This window comes from Manis javanica, chromosome 13, assembly GCF_040802235.1.
Source record: "Manis javanica isolate MJ-LG chromosome 13, MJ_LKY, whole genome shotgun sequence".
In the NCBI taxonomy this organism is placed as follows: domain Eukaryota; kingdom Metazoa; phylum Chordata; class Mammalia; order Pholidota; family Manidae; genus Manis; species Manis javanica.
Window position 1 is genome coordinate 81,309,381 of NC_133168.1, and position 24,186 is coordinate 81,333,566.

Genomic DNA, 24,186 nt, shown 5'->3' on the forward strand with positions numbered 1-24,186 from the left:
CACGCAGGAGCCACGCCCCTCCCCGACCCGAGGGCACAGAGCTCACCTGCAGGCCTCTCCAGGAGCCCCCAGGAGCCCCTCGAGGTCTCCGGGTGACTCAGCTGGGAAGAAAGGCCCCTTGGTCCGAAGTGTGTCAGCTCTCCAGGGCAGCACTCCACGGGAAAGAGAGCCCACCCTGGCCTGGCCTCTGAAGCAGAGACGGAGCCCACACTCGACAGCTGTTCTTGAGCCTGAAGGTCTTCAGAATTGCCTTTTCTTGGCTGCCGTGTAAATGCTGCAGTTGTTTCACCTGGAACACACTGGCGGCATGGTGCATGACCCATAAACACCTAATGACCCCTTGTAAATGCCAACAGCCTCCATGAAAAACAGCTGGATGCTCTCACTTGAGGACCTGCTGTTTCCCTCCCTCCCAGCTCCCTAAAACGGCTGTGGGCAGTGAGATCACAGGTCCATTTAGTTCTCCACAAACACTACAGATCACAGAGCCTCAACATCACCCACACTGCCAAGGCCCTCTCTAAAGCCTGCATACTGGGCAGGCTTCCGACCTCTGGGTCCCTGCAGGCCCGTGTTCCTGAAGGGATCAGAGACTCTCACTGCTCACAGCAGAGCACACAGGCTGCACCAGTGAGACCCCACGCTGGAGCAGGTGTGTGGGGACAGGGAGGCTTCCTCATGAGACGATCCCGGGTGTGGGAAGTGCCCCACAAACGTGTCATTACTGAACAGTGCAGCTGACAACAGACCAACAGGGAGAGATCAGCTCAGAAATCGAGCAACCAGATTGCTCGCTCCACAAGCATACTGTACTAAGCTAACGAACACATGAGCCAGCAGGCACCTAGAGCAGTTCGGGGTCGAGGGCAGGCGATGGGGGCATGGGGAGCACACACACCATCTTCACAAGGATGAGTACAGACAGCGCCCAGAGCAGCGCAGGGAACAAGAGGAGACCAGAGAAGTCCACGTGACGGAGGAGCCTCCAGCACTGACAAACCGAAGGCAGCCACCTTTGGGAAGGAAAACAAGTTCATTACTGAGCAAAGGACCCCAAAGCACACAGTGATCACCATGTCGCGGGACACGGCTGACTGCCAGGGGCTGCATCCAAAGCAAAGCAAGCCACAAAGACTCACCTGCTTCGGGCACTGGCTCAAACCTGCTCAAATCTCACTTCCCTTTGACCCCATGGGACCCGGGCAACACTGTGACCTACCCTCCACCTGACACTGCTGTTTTCCCAGGGTGCTGAGCGCCTTCCCCACACTGTGTGACGGGCTTCCCTCTGTGCCTCCCCCGCAGGGAAGTTCCCTGAGTGCAGGGATTTTGTCTCTGTTGCATTCCCTACCGAATTTCCAAAAACCAAATGGTGCCCGTCACATACCAGGTGCTTATGAAACACTCATGGAAAGAAGGGATGAAAGGGCCTGTTTCACTTCTGCTCCGGCTAGGGGTGCAGCCGAGGCCTGCTGTCCTCAGGACAGGCAGAGGATGAAGGGCAAGAACCCATGAACATCTCTCAGAGCGAAAGGTAAAAACTCAGCAGACCAAGTGGACCACTGGTATCCTCAAAGCATCCCTGGGTGTGCGTCTGCTCCCCAAGGCCTCCCAGGACATCTTGACATGGCGCAGCACAGGGCACTGCCGAAACACGGAAGGGATGTGGAGCACTCGGGTATCAAGAGCGCACCATGTTGCACCCGGCCAGCAGAACCCCTCGAAGCCCCAGGGGGCATTCCTCCCCCCAGATGCCCCTGGCCCACCTTCCACTAGCTCTGGGACCTGACCCTTCCCCTCTCTGTGCCTCAGCCTCCATCAGAAAAACAGGGGCAAAGGGCTGTTACGGGCAGATGAGTCACTGCCTGTAAGTCACTCTCTGTTAGGACTGCCTGGCCCACAGTAGGTGGGAATAGTGCATTTATTAAATCAAAACTCTGTCCCAGTGGCCGGCTCCAGAACTGTACAGAGAGGCAGGCCTGTCCCGAAGTCTGACCACAAAGGCGGCTCAGCAGAAGTCAATGCTGATCACAGCAGTGGCTCCTACTCAGGGAAGTGGGGGGGCACTGAACACCCCACAACGCACGAGGCAGCCCCACTGCAAAGGTTATCCAGCTCAAAATGTCAGCCAGGTGGAGGCCAAGAAGCCCTGAACTATAGTGACCCATGTCCCCGCCGAGACCCGTGTCCTGATCCGGGCTCTGGAAGTCCACTTCTCTGTCCCCTGCTGTCCCGGCCATTCCCCCTCACAGAGGGTCACTAGGCAGGAAACTGCAGCTGGGCAGGACCAGGTGGCCAGCAGAAAGGCAGGGGTGGATGGTACCGACCCCCAGGGCAGGCAGCCCAACGGAGACAGGCTGAGCCACAAGTGACTAGCCACCTCCGGGCCCCAGGCAGCCACCCGCAGTGGCCGCTTCAAGAGAGCCGGCCCAGCAGGCCCCAGGACGTGGGCACGTCTCTCCCAAGGCCTGGGAAAGTTTTTTCAGCATAAGCACAGAAGGGAGGCTCTACAAAACGGTTTCTGTTATTTTTCCAAATCCAGCCCTGATGAATCACTGCCATCTACATTCCAGCATGCTAAGAAACCTAATCTGGATAAAATGACACGTTTCCTGGGCCCAACACTGGACATGACAAAATGCAAAAATGCACAGTATTTCATCTGTTCTGCAGGAGGCGAATGGAGAGCAGCAGCAGAGCCTGTGGGAGAGGTGGGGTGCTCCACGGGGAAGACTGCAACAGGGGTCCAGCGTTTGGCTTCCTAAGAATGGGCACGTGGCCAGCAAGGAGGAAGGTGGGGAGGCTCTTCTGACCGGAAAGGTAAATGGCCTTCTTGGTAGCCCTACACCTGGGGTTGACCCTAAGGTTCAAGCACATGGCTGAGAACCGGAGAACCCACACTCAGGTAAGGCAGCCAGGCCACGCTGCACCCCAATGGCATCAGCGTCCTCTGGAGCACCAGTGCCAACACAGCTGGTGCGATTCCCCCGAGACCCTGCCTGTTCTGGAACCCACCACGGAGGGTTGCCTTAATAAACCTCACCAGGAAGGCCACCTGGAGGCAAGGATCCAAGCCCACGGAGGTAGAACGAAGATCCCAGGGAACACAGCATCAAAGCTTCCACAGAGGAAGGAGATTTCTCAGGGCACGGAAGTGAGGCGAGGCCAGCCTACCTGGGATCCAAGTGGTACATTCACAGGGGGGACACTCGACATGTTTAAGTACCCCTGTGGTCCCTGAGGCAGGCCTCAATGGTTCACACGCTCACCGTGGAGAAGGGATCCCAAGGGGAGACCTGGGCAGCTAGGGGTGGGTGGGCTCAAGGTGTATTTCCATCTGGACATCTGTCCGGCTTGTATGTCTCAGCACTATCCACACAAACAGAGCTTCCAGAATGGGGGTCCCAGGGAGAAAAGTGGAAGACGGGGGAGTGGACTTGGCTGGTTTGGGCTATTTTCACATCCCATGAATTCTGCTGGGCCACCAAGGAGACTTCACAGATTTTTCTTCCCCCTGGGAACACCTCGCCTCCTTCCCAGGATCTCTGTAGCCAACTCCTGGGCACACCTGTTTCTCTGGCCAGGCAAGCTTCCCCTCATCCCACCTCTTCCACTAAGCCAACTGCCTCTGGCTTTGCTAGAAGTCAGGCAGCACAGCACTGCCCACTTTGAAACTGACCTCTTCCCAAACTGCCCTCCCTTCACTTCAAAGATCCCAGGAACAGAAAGGGCAGGAAGAAGAAATTACACGTGTGCGTGTGTCCGTCCTGCCTGTGGTCTTCCCAACCACCGCTCAAACACATCCTCCTCTGACCCAAGTGGGAAGCCAAGCTCTCACCAGGAGCGGGGTGCAGAGATTCACGGAGGGCCTGGAGCCTGCACACAGCCTCAGAAGGGTCCTGGGCCACCCCCAGTCGACCCTAAGGGCAGACAGAGGCCGAGCAGGCGGCCCCCACTCTGAGCTGGGTGCAGCAGCTTCTCCTACACTTGGGCCAGAGGGCTGAGAAGAGCTCATTACTCTCGCACTGTTTCTCGACCACAAGCTGCTCCCATTATGTCTGAGCATCTAAGGTGGCTGCAACTTGACTCGGGAAGAGGGAAACTGTTTTCTTTATGGAGAAGTGGGTATTATTTTTGTCAGGCTCTCTGGCGATACCATGTCATCTCACACACACACACACTGCCCTCTTTACCTTGGTTTCAAGCTGTCATTTCAAATGGAATTTCTTAAAACTGCAAACTGACTGTAGGTGGCAGGGTGTGGTTTGGGTCCCCCCTTTCCATCCACCAGCAGACATGCCCACAGGTCTGCTGACACCCGTGAGGGCGTGTGGCAGCCTGATGTCCAACCCCAAAACACATACACCTGAGCGATGACAGCACCACCCCCGCCTTCCTGCCAGAAGCGAGGCTGCAGAGGGAGAGGATGGGAGCCCAGGTCCCCTGGGGGGTGGGCAGGGGGAAGCGCTCAGCTTCCCCACCTCGGGAGCCTCCACTGAGCAACACGTCCACCGAGACACTCCAACCGTACACCACCAGCAAAGAAAGGTGTGTCCCCTGCCCACTTTCCTGCTGGCTGCCCGCTGATGGGGGCCTCACTCTGACACCACACCTGGGGACCAGAGCTGGAATGGGGTCTGGTTTCCCCACAAGGCAGTCCTTAGTGTCATGCCAGGTTCTCAGTACAAGCCAAATGAACCAACCCGATCAGTCTTGGAGGGACGGGTGAGGAATGAACAGAAGAAAAACACCAACAATCTTCTAAAGATTAACAGACACTTAAGATTCCCGGCCCACTATATTTTTTAAGGGATATTTTGGCTTTTTACTTTTATTCCCCCACCCCTGACACCATTTACTCAGCATCTACTATTTGCCAACACCTACTAACGGCATCTAGTTCTCGGCAACAGGGTAAAAATGGTTAAAGAAGAGGAAACTGATGGTCAGAGAGGCTCAGTAAATTAGTAAGCATCACTAAGCAGAAACGGGGAGGGAGCTGGTCTCACTCAGAGCCAGTCAATGGGTTTGTGCCATTCCCCTTTGTTTCAGAATCCACTACCCAGCTAAAAAAAACATGCCTGGCTCCCTATGATCACCCATATTAAGGAACAACAAGTCAGCTTGGCATTCAAAGTCCTCTGCAGTTTAATCCCAAACTCCCTCTCCGATTTTACACCTCATGTTCCTCTTCATGTGTCCCACGGCTCCAGCCAAATGAGACCAGCCAAATGAGACCCCCTCCATCACTCCAAGAAGCCTACTTTCTTGTCCCTGAATGTCTCCTACAAGATCACGCCCCAGTCCCATGCCCTTGGGCCCCCAGAGCAAGGGCTGTGGTGCTGACTTATTGAGTTAGGGTGACGGAAAGTGCATGGGCTGTCCTGGCCCCCGGGTGTCCTCAGCCATCCCTTCCCTTCCCCCCTGGATGCGGGGAGCAACTTCACAAGGGCTTTGGCCTGACGAGCCGCTTTCAGTGGACACCATTCTTCACCTACCAGGAGACCCTCCCCTTTCCATCCTAAACAGAGGCATTTCAACAGAAATCCCTTCCTCTCTTCTGCAGCTCCATCCACCATAGCCCAGGGGAGCCATAACATGATTAAAATTTTAAAGCCTTTAAGATGCTCAAAGGGAGGACATCATTGAAGTTCAAACCATCAATTTAGGGGAAAAGAGCAAAATATGGGGGAGTGAAGAGATCTATGAAAACGTAAATGGATATAATTTTAAACAATATTATGCATAAATTGATTGACTGCACACCCTGAACCTCAAGACTGAGTCCCAGCTTGTGCAGCAATGCGAGGCTTGGTTTTCAGCACCACACCTGTTCAGTTTATTAAATCTGCAATTGGAGGTCAGTTGGCTTTCTGGATTTTCCCCAGTAGAAAATAACAGCCCTGAGTCAGATGAGCTGTTTAACAGGCAGGGCACACAGCGACACCCCCCCTCCCCCACCACACACTGCCGTGGAGGTGGGTACTGTGGGGCTAAAGCAGCCGAAAGACTAGTCAGGCCCCGTCAGGCCCCGCCAATCCCCCGAGGCCTAATCCTGATGCTTGGTATCCTGAGAAAAATGGCAGGGTAGAGAAAAATTGGCTAAATATGGAATTAGAACCTTGACTTGTTTGAAAGAAGAAAAAGAAGTCCACTTACATCTAAGACTATAGCTGGCACTTAAATTCTGTCTGTATGCACAGACCATATTTTCTTTTTTATGTTCACACTTCACAAGTTAAAAAAACTACATATTTCCTTCTATCACGAGGGTGAACTAAATTTTAAGAGTCTTTCTAGTCTCAAAATTCATGGAAACAATTCAGGGGGAAGGAAGACTAAACAGTTTCACACGCTAGGAAATTTGGGGTGTCAGGGTTCTACTCACCCCTCCAGAACCCCTCTAAGGGCCTCTACTTTTATGTCAGGGTTCACCCTCTAAGTTAATGAGCCTTCTACTGCAATTTCAAAAGCTACTGCATTTACACACCTCTTCCTTAACTGACAAATCACTAAACCATTCTAAGCGCTGGGATTAAATTTTATGGTTCATTGATATTAAGAATAGACTCCCACATCACCCCATGCACAACTGTTCATTTTGCACACGGTTTTCTATGTGGTCCTGTACCTTCCTACTGCCACCAGGCCACCAGGAGTTCCTGGATTATTTCTACTAAGGATCACACTTCAGAGGCCAACATGGAAGAACTCTCAAAAACCATCTACTAGCTGAAGCCCACTAGGGCAAAATCCATACCTCCACATGCTGAGGCACATTGCTGCTGTTTCTGATCACATGTCCTAATGAAAGTGGCTAAACCAAGAAAAGAGAAATACCAGCGTGGTTAGACTGTTTGGTTTTCTTTTCCACGAAAGGCAGAAAGTTTTGCCAGGTCTCATCAGCATGCCAGGCCATATGGACCTGACAAAGCACAGTTCTGGGGAAGCAAAGTCTAAAAAAATAATTCCTGGTGAACATGACCATAGTTTTCAAAAGGCTTCACTGCTTCCACTGGGCATGTGGCCCTCTGCCATTCAAGAATGAGAGACTACATGTACATACAATAGTTCCCTGCATTAAAATAAAAAGGCAGTAAAAATAGGGCTAAGAGGTCGGCGTCAGCTCAGAACCAAGCTAGGTCTACTCAGCACACGGAATGACTTTCCATTTCTGTGTCTCTAGATAAGCAAACCTATGAAACTTACCAAGAATCAAACAGCATACCTACCTCCATCTACCACCTTCCCCTGCGAAAGAATGAATGAGTAGGTGAACACAGCAAGGAAGGAAATCTCTGAAGCAGCCAACCCTCAGCGTTACATTACAGGTCTGGCAAGATGCTAGTCTCTGCACCCCCAGGTAGTTGCGCTTGGCTTGTTCCAGGATAACATTCCTTGGTTCCAGTCCAACCCGTGATCCACCTCCATTAACTTAGAATTGCCTGGGTTTGAGGTGATACTAAACGTCACAGTAATGGGGGGTTACAGGATTTTGGAAAAAATAACCTGCTTTCAAAGCCTATTAGCCACCAAGCACCACCAACACTGCGGGCGGCATGTGCACAGCCAGAGCCCCTCCAGCGGCAGGCGCTCGGCCTCGGGACCCGGTCCGGCTCCTCCAGGCGACCCATTTCCTCCACACGCCAGGCCATCCAGAGAAGGACTAGCACGGTCTCCACGGCCTAGCCTCTCGTCCGCTGGAGCCGGTCAAAAGCACACCCATGGAAGAGGAGCCATCCCCGCGTAACCGGGAGCAGAGATGGGAGAGGCCGGGGCAGGACTCCACGTCCCACTGCACGGGCGCCCGGGCCGAGCAGGCAGAGAGTGATGCGGGGCCAGGGGGCAGGTGGGGGGCCCGGCGAGCAGGTGCGGGGCCTGGGGACAGGTGGATACCCCGGGGAGCAGGTCGGGGCCCGGGAAGCAGGTGGGGAGCCGGGAGGCAGGTCGGGGTCCCAGGGGACAGTTCAGGGCCCGGGGGCAGGTGGGGGGCCCGGGAGGCAGGTCGGGGCCTGGGGACAGGTGGGTGCCCCGTGGAGCAGGTCGGAGCCTGGGGACAGGTGGGGGACCCGGGGAGCAGGCCGGGGCCCGGGGGAAAGATCGGGGACCCGGGGAGCAGGCCGGGGACCGGGGGAAAGATCGGGGAACCGGGAAGCAGGTCTGGGGCCCGGGGGCAGGTGGGGGACCGGGGGGCAGGCCGTGCCGGCCTCACTAGCGCGCAGAGCTCCGCGGCCCTCCGCCCACACCCGCCCAGGAGTCCATCTCATTGGGCCCCGGGCTGGCTGTGTCCGTGCCCCCGGGGGTGATGGGCAGGAAAGGGGCTGGGACGCCGTACTCCCCGCACCCAGCACCGCGCGGAGGCTCGCAGGGGCTTCCAACAGGGGGCTGGAGAGAAACTTGGACCCGGGGTCTCCGGCCCGGGACCCTTCGGGACGGCAGCCGCCTCTCCCGCCCCTCTCCCCGCCCCCGTCGGTGCCTCCCACACCGCCGCCCCTGAACTTGCAGACGCAGGGGCCGCGGCCCCCGTCGGCCGGACGGGACTGCACCCCAGGACTGGGCGGCGGAGGGGGCTCCCGGGAGAGGCCGGGCAGTGGCGCCGACTCACCTTCCGGGCCGCGCCGCCGCCCGCGCCCGCAGCCAGCGCGGAGCCGCCCCCCGAGTACATGTAGTAGGCGATGCCCAGCGCCCAGAGCGCAGCGAAGCAGAGCAGCATCCGCGAGCGCCGCCGCATCCTCCCGACTGGGCGCCGCGCCGCCGCGGGTCTGCCGGGCGCGCGGGCGGAGTCAGGGGAAGGGCGCGGCCCGAGCAGGAAGCGCGGCCAGGGGCGGCGGGGTCAGGGAGCAAAGGGCGGCCAATCGGCGGCGGCCGCGGCGCGGCGGGCCGGGGGCGGGGCTACGGCGTCTCCATGGATGCGGCACGCCGCCCCGCCCCGGTGTGAGTGACAGGTGGCCTCCGGGCCCGGGCGCGCGCGCACGTGCGCAACCGCGTGCACCCGCGCGGCGCTGCCGGGCCGCCGCCTGGCGGACCTCGGCTCCCCGCCGCCCCGGACCCCTGGGCTCGCGAGGGCTCCGGTGCAGACCTCCCTCCTGGACCCGACTTTGCTGCCGCTCGCCACGGTTTTCTTGCTGATCTTAGAGCAAAGCGCCTCTGATCCCCAGCTGTCATTATTTATTTGGGCTGAGGTGGGAGTCTGGAGGTGATTTTCAAGCGAACGTTTTTCCGAGTACGGACCGAGTGCTTATGAGCAAGGTCCTTTTGTTTTTTAAATAAATGTGAAATGAAGAAATAAGACTGTGTATTTTACGTGTTTTTCCTTTTTAGTTGGTAGCTTTCTTTAAAGACAGAAGCACCCTAAACGTCTTTAAAGATGCAAGAAGGCAGGTCTGTCCTGTAGCAGAATCTGTGTGACCTTGATGATGCCCTTGTAACAGGCAGTTTCCACTTCTCTCCGGAATGAAAGGTTACTCAGCACTTGGTATTTTAAAAGTGATGTCAGGAGCTTCCCAGTCTGCAGGGTAATGGCAGCTGCCTGAATCTGAATCTCTATTCACATCCTCAACAAAATGCAAACAAGCTCTCAGCTCCACCAGGAGAAGGAATGCAGTGAACTGAATCCCATTGCTTCCTAAGTAAAAGAAAGAAAAGACATCAGATTCCCACAGAGCTCCCTCCACTGTTGGCAAGGACTTAAGTGAAACCCTGGCTTAAATCCCTCCATAAAGAGAAAGTCCAATACGGAGAACTAAAAACTGAGCACAGGTCAGGCACTTGACTGAGAAAGGGAAAAGGCTTGAAAGAGAATGGGACAGGAGGTGGCAACCTTGAAGAAGCCTTGCTTCTGGGAAAAGTCAGAAAAGCAGAACAAGAGTAATGCCCTTTGGAGGCCTGGCAGTTGAAAGAAAAAAGAAAGAAAAGAAAATTAAAGATCTTGCTGATATAAAAGACAACCAATGCCTCCCAAAGCCACTAATGTATTAAAAACTGCACTTTTGTATACAGATAGAACATCCTTGAACTAAGAACTCTTTGTCAAAATGCCTAGTAACAGAATAACATCAAATCAACTGCATACAAAAAACCCAGAAATCACCTCTCTAATGATGAATCATAACATTTCAGCTGATGAAAATCCCCCAATAAAACTACAAAGCAAGAGAAATTTGTAATGCCACATATCAAATTACCAAACTGAACAAGCTATCATGCATTTGGATACACACACACATAAACACACATATACACAACGAGAATCAAAAATCCAAAAACTTAAAGAATGGATTAGACAAAAATTAGGAAGAAATGCAAGAAGAGTTGATCACTTTCAGGAAAGAAATTGCAAATAAAGAAAATACTATCCCAGAAGCAGAATAATTACCAGGTACCCCAGGGAGACCATACTCAAATATGTAAAATAACACTGACAAATGGCAAGAAAATAATCAAGACATTGAAAAATAAGATAAAGAAAGAAGTAAAAACGATTGAGAGATAAGTGGTTGAAATGGAAGCCAAAACAGAAGAACCCTAATATATATAATTTGGGTCACTGAAATAGAAACACCAAACAGTGAAACAGAATTAATATTGAATACAGATGTTACATACAGCATGACGCCGCCCTTGGCACTGCTGTATGGTGTCGTTGAGGGTTGTTAAGGGATTAAGTCCTAAAACTTCTCATCACAAGGAAGAAAACTCTTTTCTTCCTTTTTTTATATCAATATGAGATGATTAATGTTAAGTAAAATCAAGTCATTATGCTGTATACCTTTAACATCTACAGTGCTGTGTGTCGATTATTTCTCAATAAAACTCAGGAGGAAAAGATATAATCCCAGAGGTGAAAGCAGAAATAAAATTTAAATTACCTATCAAAAGTATCTTCTGTGTACCTTGGAAAATGGGTCTGGAACAATCAATTCCAAAACATATCTTAGTAGAACTATTAGATTTTTAAAGGCGTTAAAATCAAATTACTTACAGAAATAAAAATTTAGGCTGGCATGAAACTTCTTAAGGACAACATCAAAGCAAGACAGCAATGGAGCAACATTTATAAAAGATTCAGGGAAAGGAAATGAAGGGCCCCCACCAGTAAGATGGTGAACTTGCGGCTTCTCTTCCTGGTCCTCGGTTCCCAATGGCGCCACCTGAAGCCCAGTCACCTCTCTCCCCCCTCCCACTCCCAGCACCTTGCCAATAGCCACCAGCCCCATAGAAGTAACACCACAATCACTCCATGCCCCTTCCTATATAACCCAGCACCTTTCCCTAATAAAGCAGATTTCTCTGGTGAACTGCTGCTGTGTGTCGCTCCTTTCCTTTCATTGGTGCAGAAACCAGGGAGACAGGACACCCCAACTGGGCCCTGTCTTCCCCCCGACACCACCAGCAGCTTGCCCTCGTCCTCTTTTTCCAGCGCTGGCTCATCACACTCACCACTCCTCTCTGGCCTTTAGGTAAGTTTTCCCCCCAGAGTGGGCCACTCTTCCCCGAGCTATCGCAGTGCCGTTGACTGTGATCGTCCGGCAAGGCCCTGACGCTCAGGGACGAGGAGGGAACTCTCCCCGCCTCAGGCCTTCATGGCTGTGGTGGACCCTCAGGCCCCCCTCCAACAGCCATAAACGAGGTGACTCCTTTGTGGATGAGAACGCTCCCTTTTTCCCCCCTCCTCCTTCTGTTCCGTCCTTCGAAATCTGTTCTGTCTGCCGAAAATTCCTAGTACTAGGTACCTCGTGACTCCGGCACTCTGCCTTCTTAGGGAAGTCTGGGTGATGACCCACACTTCCTAAGAAACTCCGACTCGTGTACGAGTTTCTGCAGACCACCAAGGATCATCGGGGATGCCCTTTGTCTCCTTGCCGTCTGCTTCCAGTCCTAGGATCTCCGTTCGTCTTCCCCTGTTTGTCTCCTTCTCTGTCCTTCAGCCATGGGAGCCTCCTCATCCCTCCCTGAAAGTTCACCTCTTGAATGCCTGCTTAAGCATCTGGCTACCCTCTCCCTGACGCCTGATATAAAACCAAAACTTCTCCATAAATATTGCTCCCAAGATTGGCCGACATACCCCCTAGATAATAACAACCAATGGCCCGCAGGGGGAACTCTTGATCCTAACATCACTTGCAATCTTTTTAACTACTGCCAGCGCCTGAAAAAATGGAAGGAGATTCCCTATATCGAAGCTTTTCGCCTCCTAGCTCAAAATCCCAGCTTCTGCACCACCTGCTCCCTGCCCCAAGTTCTCCTAGCCTGCAAGCCATCTCCCTCCCCTCCCCACACTCCCAGTCCCTCTTCAATTACCTTTGACCCAGCTGAGGAGCCTCTGCCATACAGGCTTCCCCCTTCGGCCCCTCCCCATCCTATAACCCCTCCACCCTCCAACACCCCGCTGCTGCCTCCACCCCCGCAGAAGCCTCCTGTCCTCTCCCTTCCCCCTCTTCTCCTACAACAGCCCCTCCCCCTTCCTCTACCACCGCGCTGCCGCTGCTGCCTCCACCCCCACAGAAGCCTCCCGTCCTCTCCCTTCCCCCTCCTACCCTCCCTCCACCACCATCTCCTCCCCCACCTCACCCCCTCCTCCTCCATCCCCCTCACCTCCCCCCCTCCCACAGATCAAGCCTGAGCCTTTCAGCCCCCCTCTAAGTTCCAGGAGCCTCTCCATCTTTGCCCCCTCAGACTCGGTCCCGAGGGCCTCCCAAAATTATCGCGTCTTTGCCCCCATCACCTGTTTCCCCCCCACAGACTGAGCCAGAACCCTTCAGTCCCCCTCAGACTCGGTCCTGAGGGCCTCCCAAAATTATCGTCCCCCTCCGGGAGGTAGCAAAATCTGAAGGCAGCATGCGCATTCACATCCCTTTCTCCTTAGGAGATTTAGCCCAACTAGAGAAACGCCTAGGTTCCTTTTCCACTGATTCCACGACATACATCAGGGAGTTTCAATTGGACCCTCCAGTCTTACAGCCTCACACATCATGACATTTTCGTGCTCCTGGCCAATAACTCTCCTCCCTGAAGAGCATAGACGAGTTTGGGACTTCGCCCAAATGCAGGCTACCGAAACCCACAGGACTGACCCCACCTATCCCTCTGGCCCCACTGCTGTCCCCGAACAAGACCCACACTGAGATTATAACACCGCCATGAGTCTCCGCTCTCGAGATATTTTTGCCTCCTGCTTAATAGCAGGTCTGAAAAAGGCAGCTCGTAAAGTAGTCAATTTTCAAAAGCTCCAAGACATAATTCAAAGGAGGGAAGAAAGTCCCTCCAGGTTCTTAGACAGACTCACTCAAGCCCTGTTACAATATACCAGCCTGGACCCAGAAACACCTGAAGGAAGACATGTCCTTATGACATACTTCCTAGCTCAAAGCTACCCCAACATTAAAGCTAAACTCAAAAAGTTAGAACAGGGCCCCGCTACCCCACTGACTGAGATTCTAACAGTGGCCTTTAAAGTCTTCCATAACCGGGAGGAGGAGAAAGAACGCTGTAAACAAAAGGCTGATCAGGCCAATTTCCAAGTGTTGGCCCAGCTGATAAAACCACAACCTGGGCGCCCCTCTACAAACAAGCCCCCCCAGGAGCTTGTTTCAAGTGTGGAAAAGAGGGACATTGGTCAAGGGCGTGCCCCTCCCCCAGATCTCCTACCACTCCATGCCCCAGATGCCACAAAATGGGCCACTGGGGGTATGATTGCCCAACCACCCGAAGGGGGGACTGGACGAACAACCCCCATCCTAAGCCCGCTGTAGTGGGGCTGGCAGAAGATGATTGACAGGGCCCGGGGGCTTCTTGCCCGACCATTTCCATCAACAAACAGGAGCCCAGGGTTACTTTAACAGTGGACGGTCGCCCCATCTCCTTCCTCTTAGATACAGGAGCCACCTTCTCAGTCTTGGGAGAATACCAGGGCCCTACCACACCAGCCATTACTCCTATAGTCAGGGTAGGAGGTAAACAAATTTTCCCATTAAACCCCCCCCTTTTATGTACAATCCAAGACATTCCCATACCTTTCTCCCACTCCTTCCTGGTTATGCCCCAGTGTCCCATCCCTTTACTAGGATGGGACATCCTTTCTCTCCTCCATGTTTCCATAACTATATCCACTCCCACAGCCCCCAGTACTCCCTTTCTGATGGCCCTCATAGCCGACAACCCCCCTCTACCCAATGAAAGCTCCGGTTCCACCCTCATACACCCTGTAAATCCCAAAGTTTGGGACATTACAAGCTCCTCCATGGCCCTATGTCCCCCTGCCTCTATCAAATTACGTGACCCCTCTCAGTATATCTGTCAGGCCCAATACCCCCTAACCACTTCAGCCCTCATAGGCCTCCAACCCATCATTCAAGATCTCTTGAACAAAAATTACCTCAGACCCACTCACTCCCCATTTAATACACCCATATTAGCTGTTAAAAAAACCAACGGATCTTTCCGCCTTGTCCAAGACCTTCGCCTCATCAACATGGCTGTTGTCCCTATCCATCCCTTAGTTCCAAATCCATACACCCTTTTATCGCAGATCCCTGCCTCGGCATCCCACTTCTCAGTCCTAGATCTCAAGGACGCATTTTTTTCTATCCCTCTGGACCCCTCCTCCCAAGATTTTTCGCCTTCCCCTGGACTGACCCATGCACGAGACATTCTGAACAACTCACTTGGACAGTTTTGCCACAAGGCTTCTGAGATAGTCCCCATATTTTTGGACAAGTCCTAGCTCAGGACCTCTAACAGTTTCATCATGATCACTCTGAGTCCACTTTATTACAATATGTAGACGATCTTCTACTTTGCAGTCCCTCATGGGAACAGTCTCAACTTGACACTGCCTCTCTACTTAACCTTCTAGCTTCTAGAGGTTACCGGGTATCCCCCGTCAAAGCTCAAATCTCTTCCCCTTCTGTCACTTACCTTGGATTCCTTCTGTCTCAACAAAGAAAGTCTATTACCTTAGACAGAAAACGACTCCTCTCTGACCTGCCCGTTCCCAAAACCAAGACAGAAATCCTTTCCTTTCTAGGCCTGGCTGGGTATTTTAGAGCATGGATCCCTAACTTCTCCCTGTTGGCAAGACCCCTATACGACCTCAGCAAGGGCCCCCCGGAAGAACCATTATCATCCTCACCCGGCACTCCTTCATTAAGCTCCGTCAAGCCCTTGTGGAAGCTCCAGCTCTCCATCTCCCTGATTTCTCGAAACCCTTCTCATTATACATTCACGAGAGGTCCAGTCAAGCTCTAGGAGTCCTAGGCCAATATTATGGCCCATCCTTTGCCCCAGTAGCTTATCTCTCCAAGCAATTAGACCCCACAGTTCCGGGATGGGCCCCCTGCCTACGGGCATTAGCCGCTGGGCAGCTCTTGCAGAAGGAAGCTCATAAACTGACATTCGGGGTGCCCCTTACCATTCTGTCCCCGCATCATCTAAAAAATCTCTTAACCCACAAAAGTTTACAGACTCTCCCTCCTTCCAGACTCCTGACCTTACTGTCCTCTTTCCTCCAAAATCCAGACATTTCTTTCCTCCCCTGCCAGCCCCTGAATCTGGCCACTCTTCTTCCTCTGCCCTACTCTCCTCATACTCCCTCGCATGATTGCCTGGAAGCCCTTCACAACTTCCTTCCGTGCCACTCCACGATCTCCAAAGGAGTCCTCTCACACTCCGACCTCATCTGGTTTACTGATGGGTCCTCCTTTAAACATGAGGGCACCCACTACGCAGGATACACAGTAGTCTCCCTCGAAGATGTCATTGAGGCACAAGCCCTACCCCCCGGTACAACCAATCAACAGGCCGAACTCATTGCAGCCACCAGAGCTTGCACTCTGGCCCTGCACTCCGAATGTCTCTCACATTGTACACTGACTCCAAGTACGTATTCCACATTCTCTTCTCTCACGCGGCAGTATGGAAAGAACAAGGCCTCCTCACCACAAAAGGAAATTCCATAACTAATTCAGCCTTAATTGCTAAACTTCTAGAGGCTTCACAACTCCCACACCGACTAGGCATAGTCCACTGCAAATCACATCAAAAGGATGACTCCCCCATTGCAAGAGGTAACAACAAAGCCGACAGAGTAGCCCGGTCAGTTGCCCTATCAGAAGACACACCAGACAACAATCCGTCTGCCCTTGTGGTTTTAGCCTTATCACAAGACACCCTCTGTTCCCAGGACAAAGAGTCTCTCTTCCGCCTCTTATATGATCTGTTCCATCCCAGCCCCCAATCCTTGATCCATTTTTTACAATCTTTTTTTTCTCTCTCTCCTGAAGACAAAACCCTACTTAACCAAATCACTCGCAGGTGCACCATCTGCCTACCCCCCTCAAGGCCCGACCCTTCCCGGCTCATCAAGCAAGGGGTAATGTCCCCGCCGCAGATTGGCAAATAGATTTCACTAACATGCCCCCTGTACGGCGTACCAGATACCTACTCGTGTTAGTAGATACATTTTCAGGATGGGTCGAAGCTTTCCCCACCACTAACAAATGAGCGTCCACGGTTGCCTCTATCCTCCTCACCCAGATCTTTCCTAGGTTCGGGATGCCCACTTCCCCCCAATCAGATAACGGTCCTGAGTTCACTGCCCAAATTATCCAGAACCTCTCCAAGTCGCTTTCACTCCCCTGGCATTTACATTGTCCTTATCGACCACAAGCTTTGGGAAAAGTAGAAAGAGCCAATAGGACTCTAAAGGACATCCTGACCAAACTATCTCTAGAACTACACCTTGACTGGGTTCACTTACTTCCCTTAGCTCTACTCCACGTTCGGGCCTTCCCAAAGAAACCTTCCTTCTTGTCGCCCTTTGAGATCATGTACGGCCCCCCGATTCTACCCCTGGGTCTCACTTCCCACAAAGGACCATTTCCTCCCAATACAGCCCTTCCACTACTCTCTCTCCTACGCACTGAATTGTGGAAATATCAGGATTGGCTCCTTCCTGATCCATCCGCCTCCCAAAATCCTCCTGTCTTAAAGCCTGGTCAACTAGTGTTTTATAAGCCGCCAGAAGATTGGCCCTCTCTCACCCCAAAATGGGAAGGTCCACACCCAGTTATTCTCTGCACCCCTCGGCTGCCAAGCTCTCACTGCCTGATAACTCTGTCACCCCTTGGATTCATACCTCCAGGTTGAAACCAAATACCCAGGACCCACCTTCTCTGGACACCCAAGACCCATCAGTCACAATCCAGAGTCCTTCAGATACAGCCCAAGACGCTGTCTACTCTACCACACCTCATCCCTCTGATCCCTTGAAACTCCGCATCTCCCATTCACCCCCTTTGCCATCTATACCCAAATCATGACTTTTTCCTCCTTTACCGCTCTCTCACTTTTTTTCCTCATTCCTATTGTCTTCCCCGCCACCCCAGCCTCCTTTGTATGGTGATTCAAAGTCAGACAGACTTACACACAACATCAAACAAAAGTTACTGCCCTCATTGCCACATCAGACTGCCCTCTGAAAGGCTGCTCTGAGCCTTTATACCTCCACTTTCCTCCCTCCACCGAAGTGTTCACTAGCAGCTACCTTTATTCTCCCTACCTCTGCTTCCTCTATGACCAAAGACAAGCCTATTGCAGGCGATGGCCAGACACCTACGGGGGATGTCCCTACTGGTCTTGCACCATTCACTACATGGGTAACTAACTCCCAGTACACACAGTATTACTCCTCCAACCGTTTCATGAAATATCCCAACGGCTCATTCTCCTTATCAATCCCAGATCCCTGGGACTCTCGATGGGCCACCGGAGTCACAGCCTCTGTTTACTATGGGGGATCCTCGACCCCCCACGGTACCCTTCATATCTCTTGAGAGTATGTTCCCTCTCACTCCCAGATCTCTCAAGTTGCATCAGATATCAGACATTCCAAAAAAGTCATTATCCAAACTCTTGACGGCGCCTCTTCATCTTCTTATTCCTCCTACTCTTGGTTACAGCTCATTCAAGACACCACCATCTTTCTCAACCACACCCTCAACACCGCCAATTGTTTCTTGTGTGCATCACTACAGCGCCCACTGCTGGCCGCCGTGCCCCTTAATATTTCCAACTACTCCTTCCATGCAGAAGGACAACCCCTCTGCCCCCTGGCAGACATACCCCTATGGGAACCAGAATACGCAGATAATCTCACCATCCACCACTGTGTAGGCCCGACTCCACCCCCCTCCAGCGCACTTCACTGCCTCCCAACTCCAGCACACCCTGCATTCTCGTCACCCTAATCCCACAGCTTATACTTTACAGCATGGCAGAATTCCTTGAGCTCCAACCTCCCTTGCCCTCACACACAAAAAGGGCTGCTTTCCTTCCCATCATGGTCGGTATCTCTTTGACCACCTCAGCCATTGGGGCAGGGTTTTCGGGAGGAGCCTTGGGTCACTCTCTATGAGCAGTTAGAGATCTCAACGCCAAACTTGAGGGAGCCCTGACATCCACTGCCGATTCTGTGGCCTCTCTCCAAAGACAGGTCACTTCGCTAGCTAAGGTCACCCTTCAAAACCGGTGGGCCTTAGATCTGCTTACAGCCGAGAAGGGCGGCACCTGCGTCTTCCTCCGGGAAGAGTGCTGCTATTACATCAACGAATCCGGCATTGTAGAAACTGACATTACCAAACTCACCGACCCTGCCTCCAGCCTCCACTCTGCTTCCAATTCCAACCCATTCTCTTCAATACTAACAAACCCCCTCCTCACCTGGCTCTGGCCCATTGCAGGCCCCATAATAATCATTCTTCTCGCCTGTCTCTTCTTACCCTGTATAATAAAGTTCATCAAATCCCAACTCAGAAAAATCTCTAATCAAACTTTCAACCAGCTTTTACTCAGGAACTATCAGCTTCTGGCCACAGAAGATCCCTCACCCTCACGTAACCTCCTCACCACATGCTGAGAATGACCCCTCTCTCCGCTGGAAACTGTTCCTGGAAACAATGGCCGCAGACGCCTGGCTCCTGACACCCATATCCTTCTGGCACCACCATTAGAATCAACAAGTCCTCGACCTATAGTTACAGGGAACCTTCATTGATTTCCAACCTGAAGAAGTCCACACCTACTCATCCTTACTGTGGGAGTCCTATCAACCTTTTCCTCCCAGTCCTCAAGCCCTCACTCCCTTCTCCAGCCCGGTTCAGCAGGAAGCAGCCAGAGAGAAAAGCAACGTCCACAACCCCATAGAGGAGAAAGGGGGGAATGAAGGGCCCCCACCAGTAAGATGGCGAACTTGTGGCTTCTCTTCCGGGTCCTTGGTTCCCAAGGGCGCCACCTGAAGACCAATCACCTCTCTCCCCACTCCCACTCCCAGCACCTTGCCAATAGCCACCAGTCCCGTAGAAGTAACACCACAATCACCCCATGCCCCTTCCTATATAACCCAGCACCTTTCCCTAATAAAGCGGATTTCTCCGGTGAATTGCTGCTGTGTGTCGCTCCTTTCCTTTCAGGAAATACGAGCCAAGGGATTTTGCGTCCAGCCTTCAAGGATCGAGGCTAAAGCCAAACAGATTTTTGAACCAAATGCAAAAATTCAGAGAGCATCATATGCCTTTTCCGGAGAATGAGCTTTCCCCAGCCAAGAGAGAACTGAGGAAACCAGCAAAATGACTGATTGGTGGAAGAAAAGTATGCACACATTATACCTACTGATAAAGTAGAACAGGTGCAACTAAAAATAATTAAAAAAGGGAAAGAGAAGAGGGAAAACAGAATCATATCATTGACTATCAGATCGGTAATGGATGGGAGCTAAAGAAGACCATATAAAATGGACAGGCCAAATGTTAAAAGATTAAGAAAGGGATAAAGAGTAACACAAAAATATAAAAATTTAACCACTAAGGCAAAAATATAAGCATACCAAAATATTGGAAACCCTATTCCAGAATCCTAAAAGAAAAAAAATTTAAATAGGAAGAAATACATACCAAATAGTCAAAGAAATAAAGTAAGTACAGTATAATTCTCGCAGTAATTATAAAAGAAACAGTATGACAAAGTCAAGACAAAACCGCATCAGTACAATCAGTTTACAAATGGGTTTAATTTACATATCAGAAGATCTTCAAATTCGGTCACAAAAGAAAACCCAACTCTACAAAAGCAGGAGCTGTGATCCTAATATCAAACAAAGAGGAAGAAGCGACAGAGCATTGAGGAAAAAAGGACAGTTATTAGCCAAGGCTGCCACTCCCAGCGAAGGCACATCAGTTAGGATTTGATCTGCCAAATAAAACCACTGTTAATGATATGGAATAAGGAGTGTATGACAGGGATTCAACTTTGCACAATGCTGGAGGTAGAAAAAAAGTCAGTGGAAGTCTGTTTCCATTATACATGGCTACAGGTCTGAAGTCCCTGTAGTTTGCAGACCTGGCAGTCAGAAGAAAAGCTGCATGGGACATGGGGACGTGCCAAGACAGAAAACCTTCCAGGATAAGACAGGCCTCCTGAGGACTGGAACCCCTTAAGGCAAACTGGGTCTACTGCCACCACCGAGCATGCTAAAAGCAAAACAAAACCCACCCTGGAATGTCACTTCACGCCCATCAGTATGGCCATTATTAAAGAACAAAAACAAAAACAGAATTTAACACCTGTTGAAGACATGAAGAAACTGGAAACTTGTGCATTGCCGGTGGGAATGTAAAATGTGCAGCTGAAGTGGGGAAACAGCATGGCAGTTCCTCAAAAAGCTAAACAAAGTTACCGTATGGTTTAGCAAGGACACCAAATATATGTGTACTCCCATGTTCATGCCACCATTATTCAAGATAGCCAAAAGGTGGAAGCAATTCAGCATCCATGAACAGATGAGTGGATGGCGAAATTGTGGTACATCAAGACACTAGAATACTATTCCTCCTGAAAAGAAAAGGAAATCCTGGCACATGCAGCAACATGGACGAACTTGGGGATGTGATGCCAAGTGAAATAAGCCAGGCACAGAAGGACAAATACTGTATGATTCTGCTGATGAGAGCTACCTAAGGGGTCAAATTCATAGCCACAGAAGGTAGAAGGTGGTTGCCAGGGGCTGGGAACGGGGGAAAATAGAAGTGACTGTTTAGTTGGCACGAAGTTTCAGTTTGGAATGAAAACAGAGTTCTGGAGCGGATGATGGTGATGGCTGAGAACGGGGGGACATGTGCTCAGTGTCACTCAACTGTCACTTAGAAATAGTTCAGATGGTCAATGTTATGTTCTGTATATCTTCCCACAAAACAAGTTAATGAGAGATTGGAAGAAATTATTTCCACACACCACTGATAAAGGGGGAATATCCCTAATATATAAAAAACTTAAGCGTTGAGGTGGGTGAAACACTCACACAGACTATTCATAGTAAAAATCCTTAAGAGTCAGTAAACCTAGGAAACAATGTTAAATCTTATTCATAATAAAATTTCAAATTGAAACTATGGAGATACTATTTATCCCCTCCCCCCAAATTGGCAAAACCCCTAAAGCATGGCAAAATACTTTGTTACCAGGAAGATAAAGAAGAATAAGGAAGACTTCTTTGAAGAGATACAGAGCAACTTCCAGCATATGCTATGAAATGAAGTAAGCAAAGTGCAGTAGGTTATAATATGCTACTTTTTGTGTAAGGAAGGAGAGAAAAGTAAGAAAACCTATAAATATCTCTAATCGTATGTGTCACACACAAACTCACCTACACACATACACATAACACTTATAAGCTAGAAAACAATGAAATTGGTTTCCTGTAAGGAATGACAGGAAAATGCAAAGCAATAGCAGGAGGGACGCTTCTCTGAGTGTGCCTTTATCTAGGTTTGACTTTCAGAAACAGGTTAATGTCCTACATGATCAAAAAGTAAAATAAAATCAACAAATATGGGGCAAGAAAACTGAAAAGAGAGCCCAAACAGAAATACCTGAACCCAACTATACTGCAAACAAATGACATAACCACAGAGAAAGCAGGTAGAAGAAGTAGCATGTGTGACTTTTAAAGAGAGGCTATCACCTCAGCCTAGAGAATAAAAAAGTAGCAAACAATGTTTGACCTCTTCTTTATTTTTTTCATAGTGTTATGGTGTAGCAGCTAACATATTTTAGGCATATAGTGCAATGGAGCATATCAGAAAATGTATTTCTTTGAGGAGTATGGGTTTCTACTAAGAAGAAAGGAGATATAACATGGAATGAGAGAAGGCACAGAAGATACCTGGGCAGTAGATTTGGATTAGAGATAACCTTACGAACATACATATGCACACACACGCATAAATATATACATATACATACTTATTTCCTAGATGTGTCCACTGAAGGGGTCCAAAGCGTAGAGCGCATATTGCAACAGATCTTGGTTTCTACATACCATTCTCTACGATGAGAGGGTTTCCTTGGATAAATTATTGATTCCATGACTGGAGCCTAGAAATTACTAAATAAGCCCAGAACACCTTGTTGTGATACTGAGTAAGACATGAAAATGGGGCAATGTTCAAAGATCACAGGAGCTAGCTTGAAGGGCCCCTACTGGCTAAATCCAGGACATACATATATATCAAAATAAATATTGAATGAAATGGGAATCTCTGAGTACCCTCTGATAATAAATAGATCAATAAATGAAGGCGATTGGTGGTGATGGTGGCGGTAGGTAGAATGTCAGCTGGTGAATATGAAGAGAAGGGTGAAGTTGGAATTCACCCTTCTGCACCTCTCAATAAGGATTGGTTGGAGGAGACTCATCAATGGAGACTCACTTGTGTTTGGTGGGAGGAGGGGAGTTGATGAGAAGGAGGATATTTACAAGGTCTTCAGATGTCTTTTAGCAGAGTACTTACTAGTGGCAGAGGAAACTTAGTAACTGTAGACCAAAATTAACATCACTCATGAGGGTCAGATGGACATCCTGCGCCTGCCCAGATACCTGGAATCAGATACAAACATCACTGTTTAGTATTCTGGCCAAGGGTCCTTAACTCAAATCTAATCATGAATAAATATTGGCAAAAACAAGGTTGAAGAACATTCTGCAGAGTAACTGGTTTGCATCCTTAGAAATGTCACTACTATGCCAGACAAGGAAAGGTGAAGGACTGTTCCAATCAGTGGACCTCAAGAGACATGAAAACTAAATGCAATTTCCCATCCTGCGCTAGAGACCAAAACACGCCGTGGAGGACTTGAGAGGGCAATTAACCGAACTGGACTATGGACCATAGATCAGGTCATAGTATGGTAGTGTGCACCGCAGCATGTACAGTGTTACACTTTCTGGTTTGGATACCTGCTACTGTGACTACCTAGAAGATTCTTGTTCTTAGGAAATAGGAACTGAAGTATCAAAGGTTAAAGGGGCAAGGTATACACAGCTAATCTCAAAAGTTTAGAAAAAAATGTAGGCTGGGAATAATAAAACAAACATGGCAAAGTATTAAACAATGGTAGGTCTGGGTAAAGAACATATGGAGATTATTTTTGCAGTTTTTCTGTAAATTTGATATTATCTTCTTTTAAAGTGATTTAATTTGCAGGGTGGTAAACCCTGATTATTAACTTCCTTTTGCAGATTAGGAAAGACATAGAAACCTGAAGTCATTCAGTTAAAGTTACACAACCTAGGTTTCTGAACGCCACTGCATCCTGTTTCCCTTGGCAGTTGGCATTCATATAACTCGGCCTTTCCATTTCTTTTACCTGTATTTGCATCCCTAATACACCTCCACCCGTATTTTCAGCGGTTCATGCATAGTTTCTATATTTTTATAGGTAATGAGCTGAGTAACAGACTTGCTGTAAGTTTTTACTCGCCCTGTACTCAGCCCCTGGAACGGTTCAGAGCATAGCTGTCATTTATCAATGTAATATTTTCATGCCCAAGGCCCTTAGGGCTTTTTTCTTGACTGTAGAGTGTGGTACAAACAGCTACATATTTGTAGGAACATGTAAATACATCTTAGGTCTTTCTGCTGCCCCTCTGCTGTACAGTCACAGTTGTCAGAGATGTCAGGGACACTGTACAATGTACTCATCCTTATGTCATTACACAGCAGAAACTTCTTAATCATTAAATGGTCCCATTTTCCGTATTCTAAAATATTTGAATGAGGGAAATATACCCAGTTAGGAGAAAAAAGAAAAACAAAATCAAAACTGCTTAACTAGGACCCACATATTAAACACTGA

General features: G+C 50.1%; 1 protein-coding gene across 2 annotated transcripts in view; it reads right to left on the minus strand.

Annotated features, from left to right (window-relative positions):
* GALNT2 (polypeptide N-acetylgalactosaminyltransferase 2) overlaps nucleotides 1–8,806 on the minus strand; it is a 174,395-nt gene extending 165,589 nt beyond the window's left edge. Inside the window, exon 1 of one of the 2 annotated variants that reach the window (XM_073219930.1) lies at nucleotides 8,606–8,806. In XM_073219930.1, the coding sequence (XP_073076031.1) occupies nucleotides 8,606–8,731 (126 nt within the window). In that variant the 5' untranslated portion in view covers nucleotides 8,732–8,806. The remainder of the gene's footprint in view (nucleotides 1–8,605) is intronic. The other variant, XM_073219931.1, reaches the window with a different exon arrangement.
* Between the last annotated feature and the right edge of the window lie 15,380 nt (nucleotides 8,807–24,186).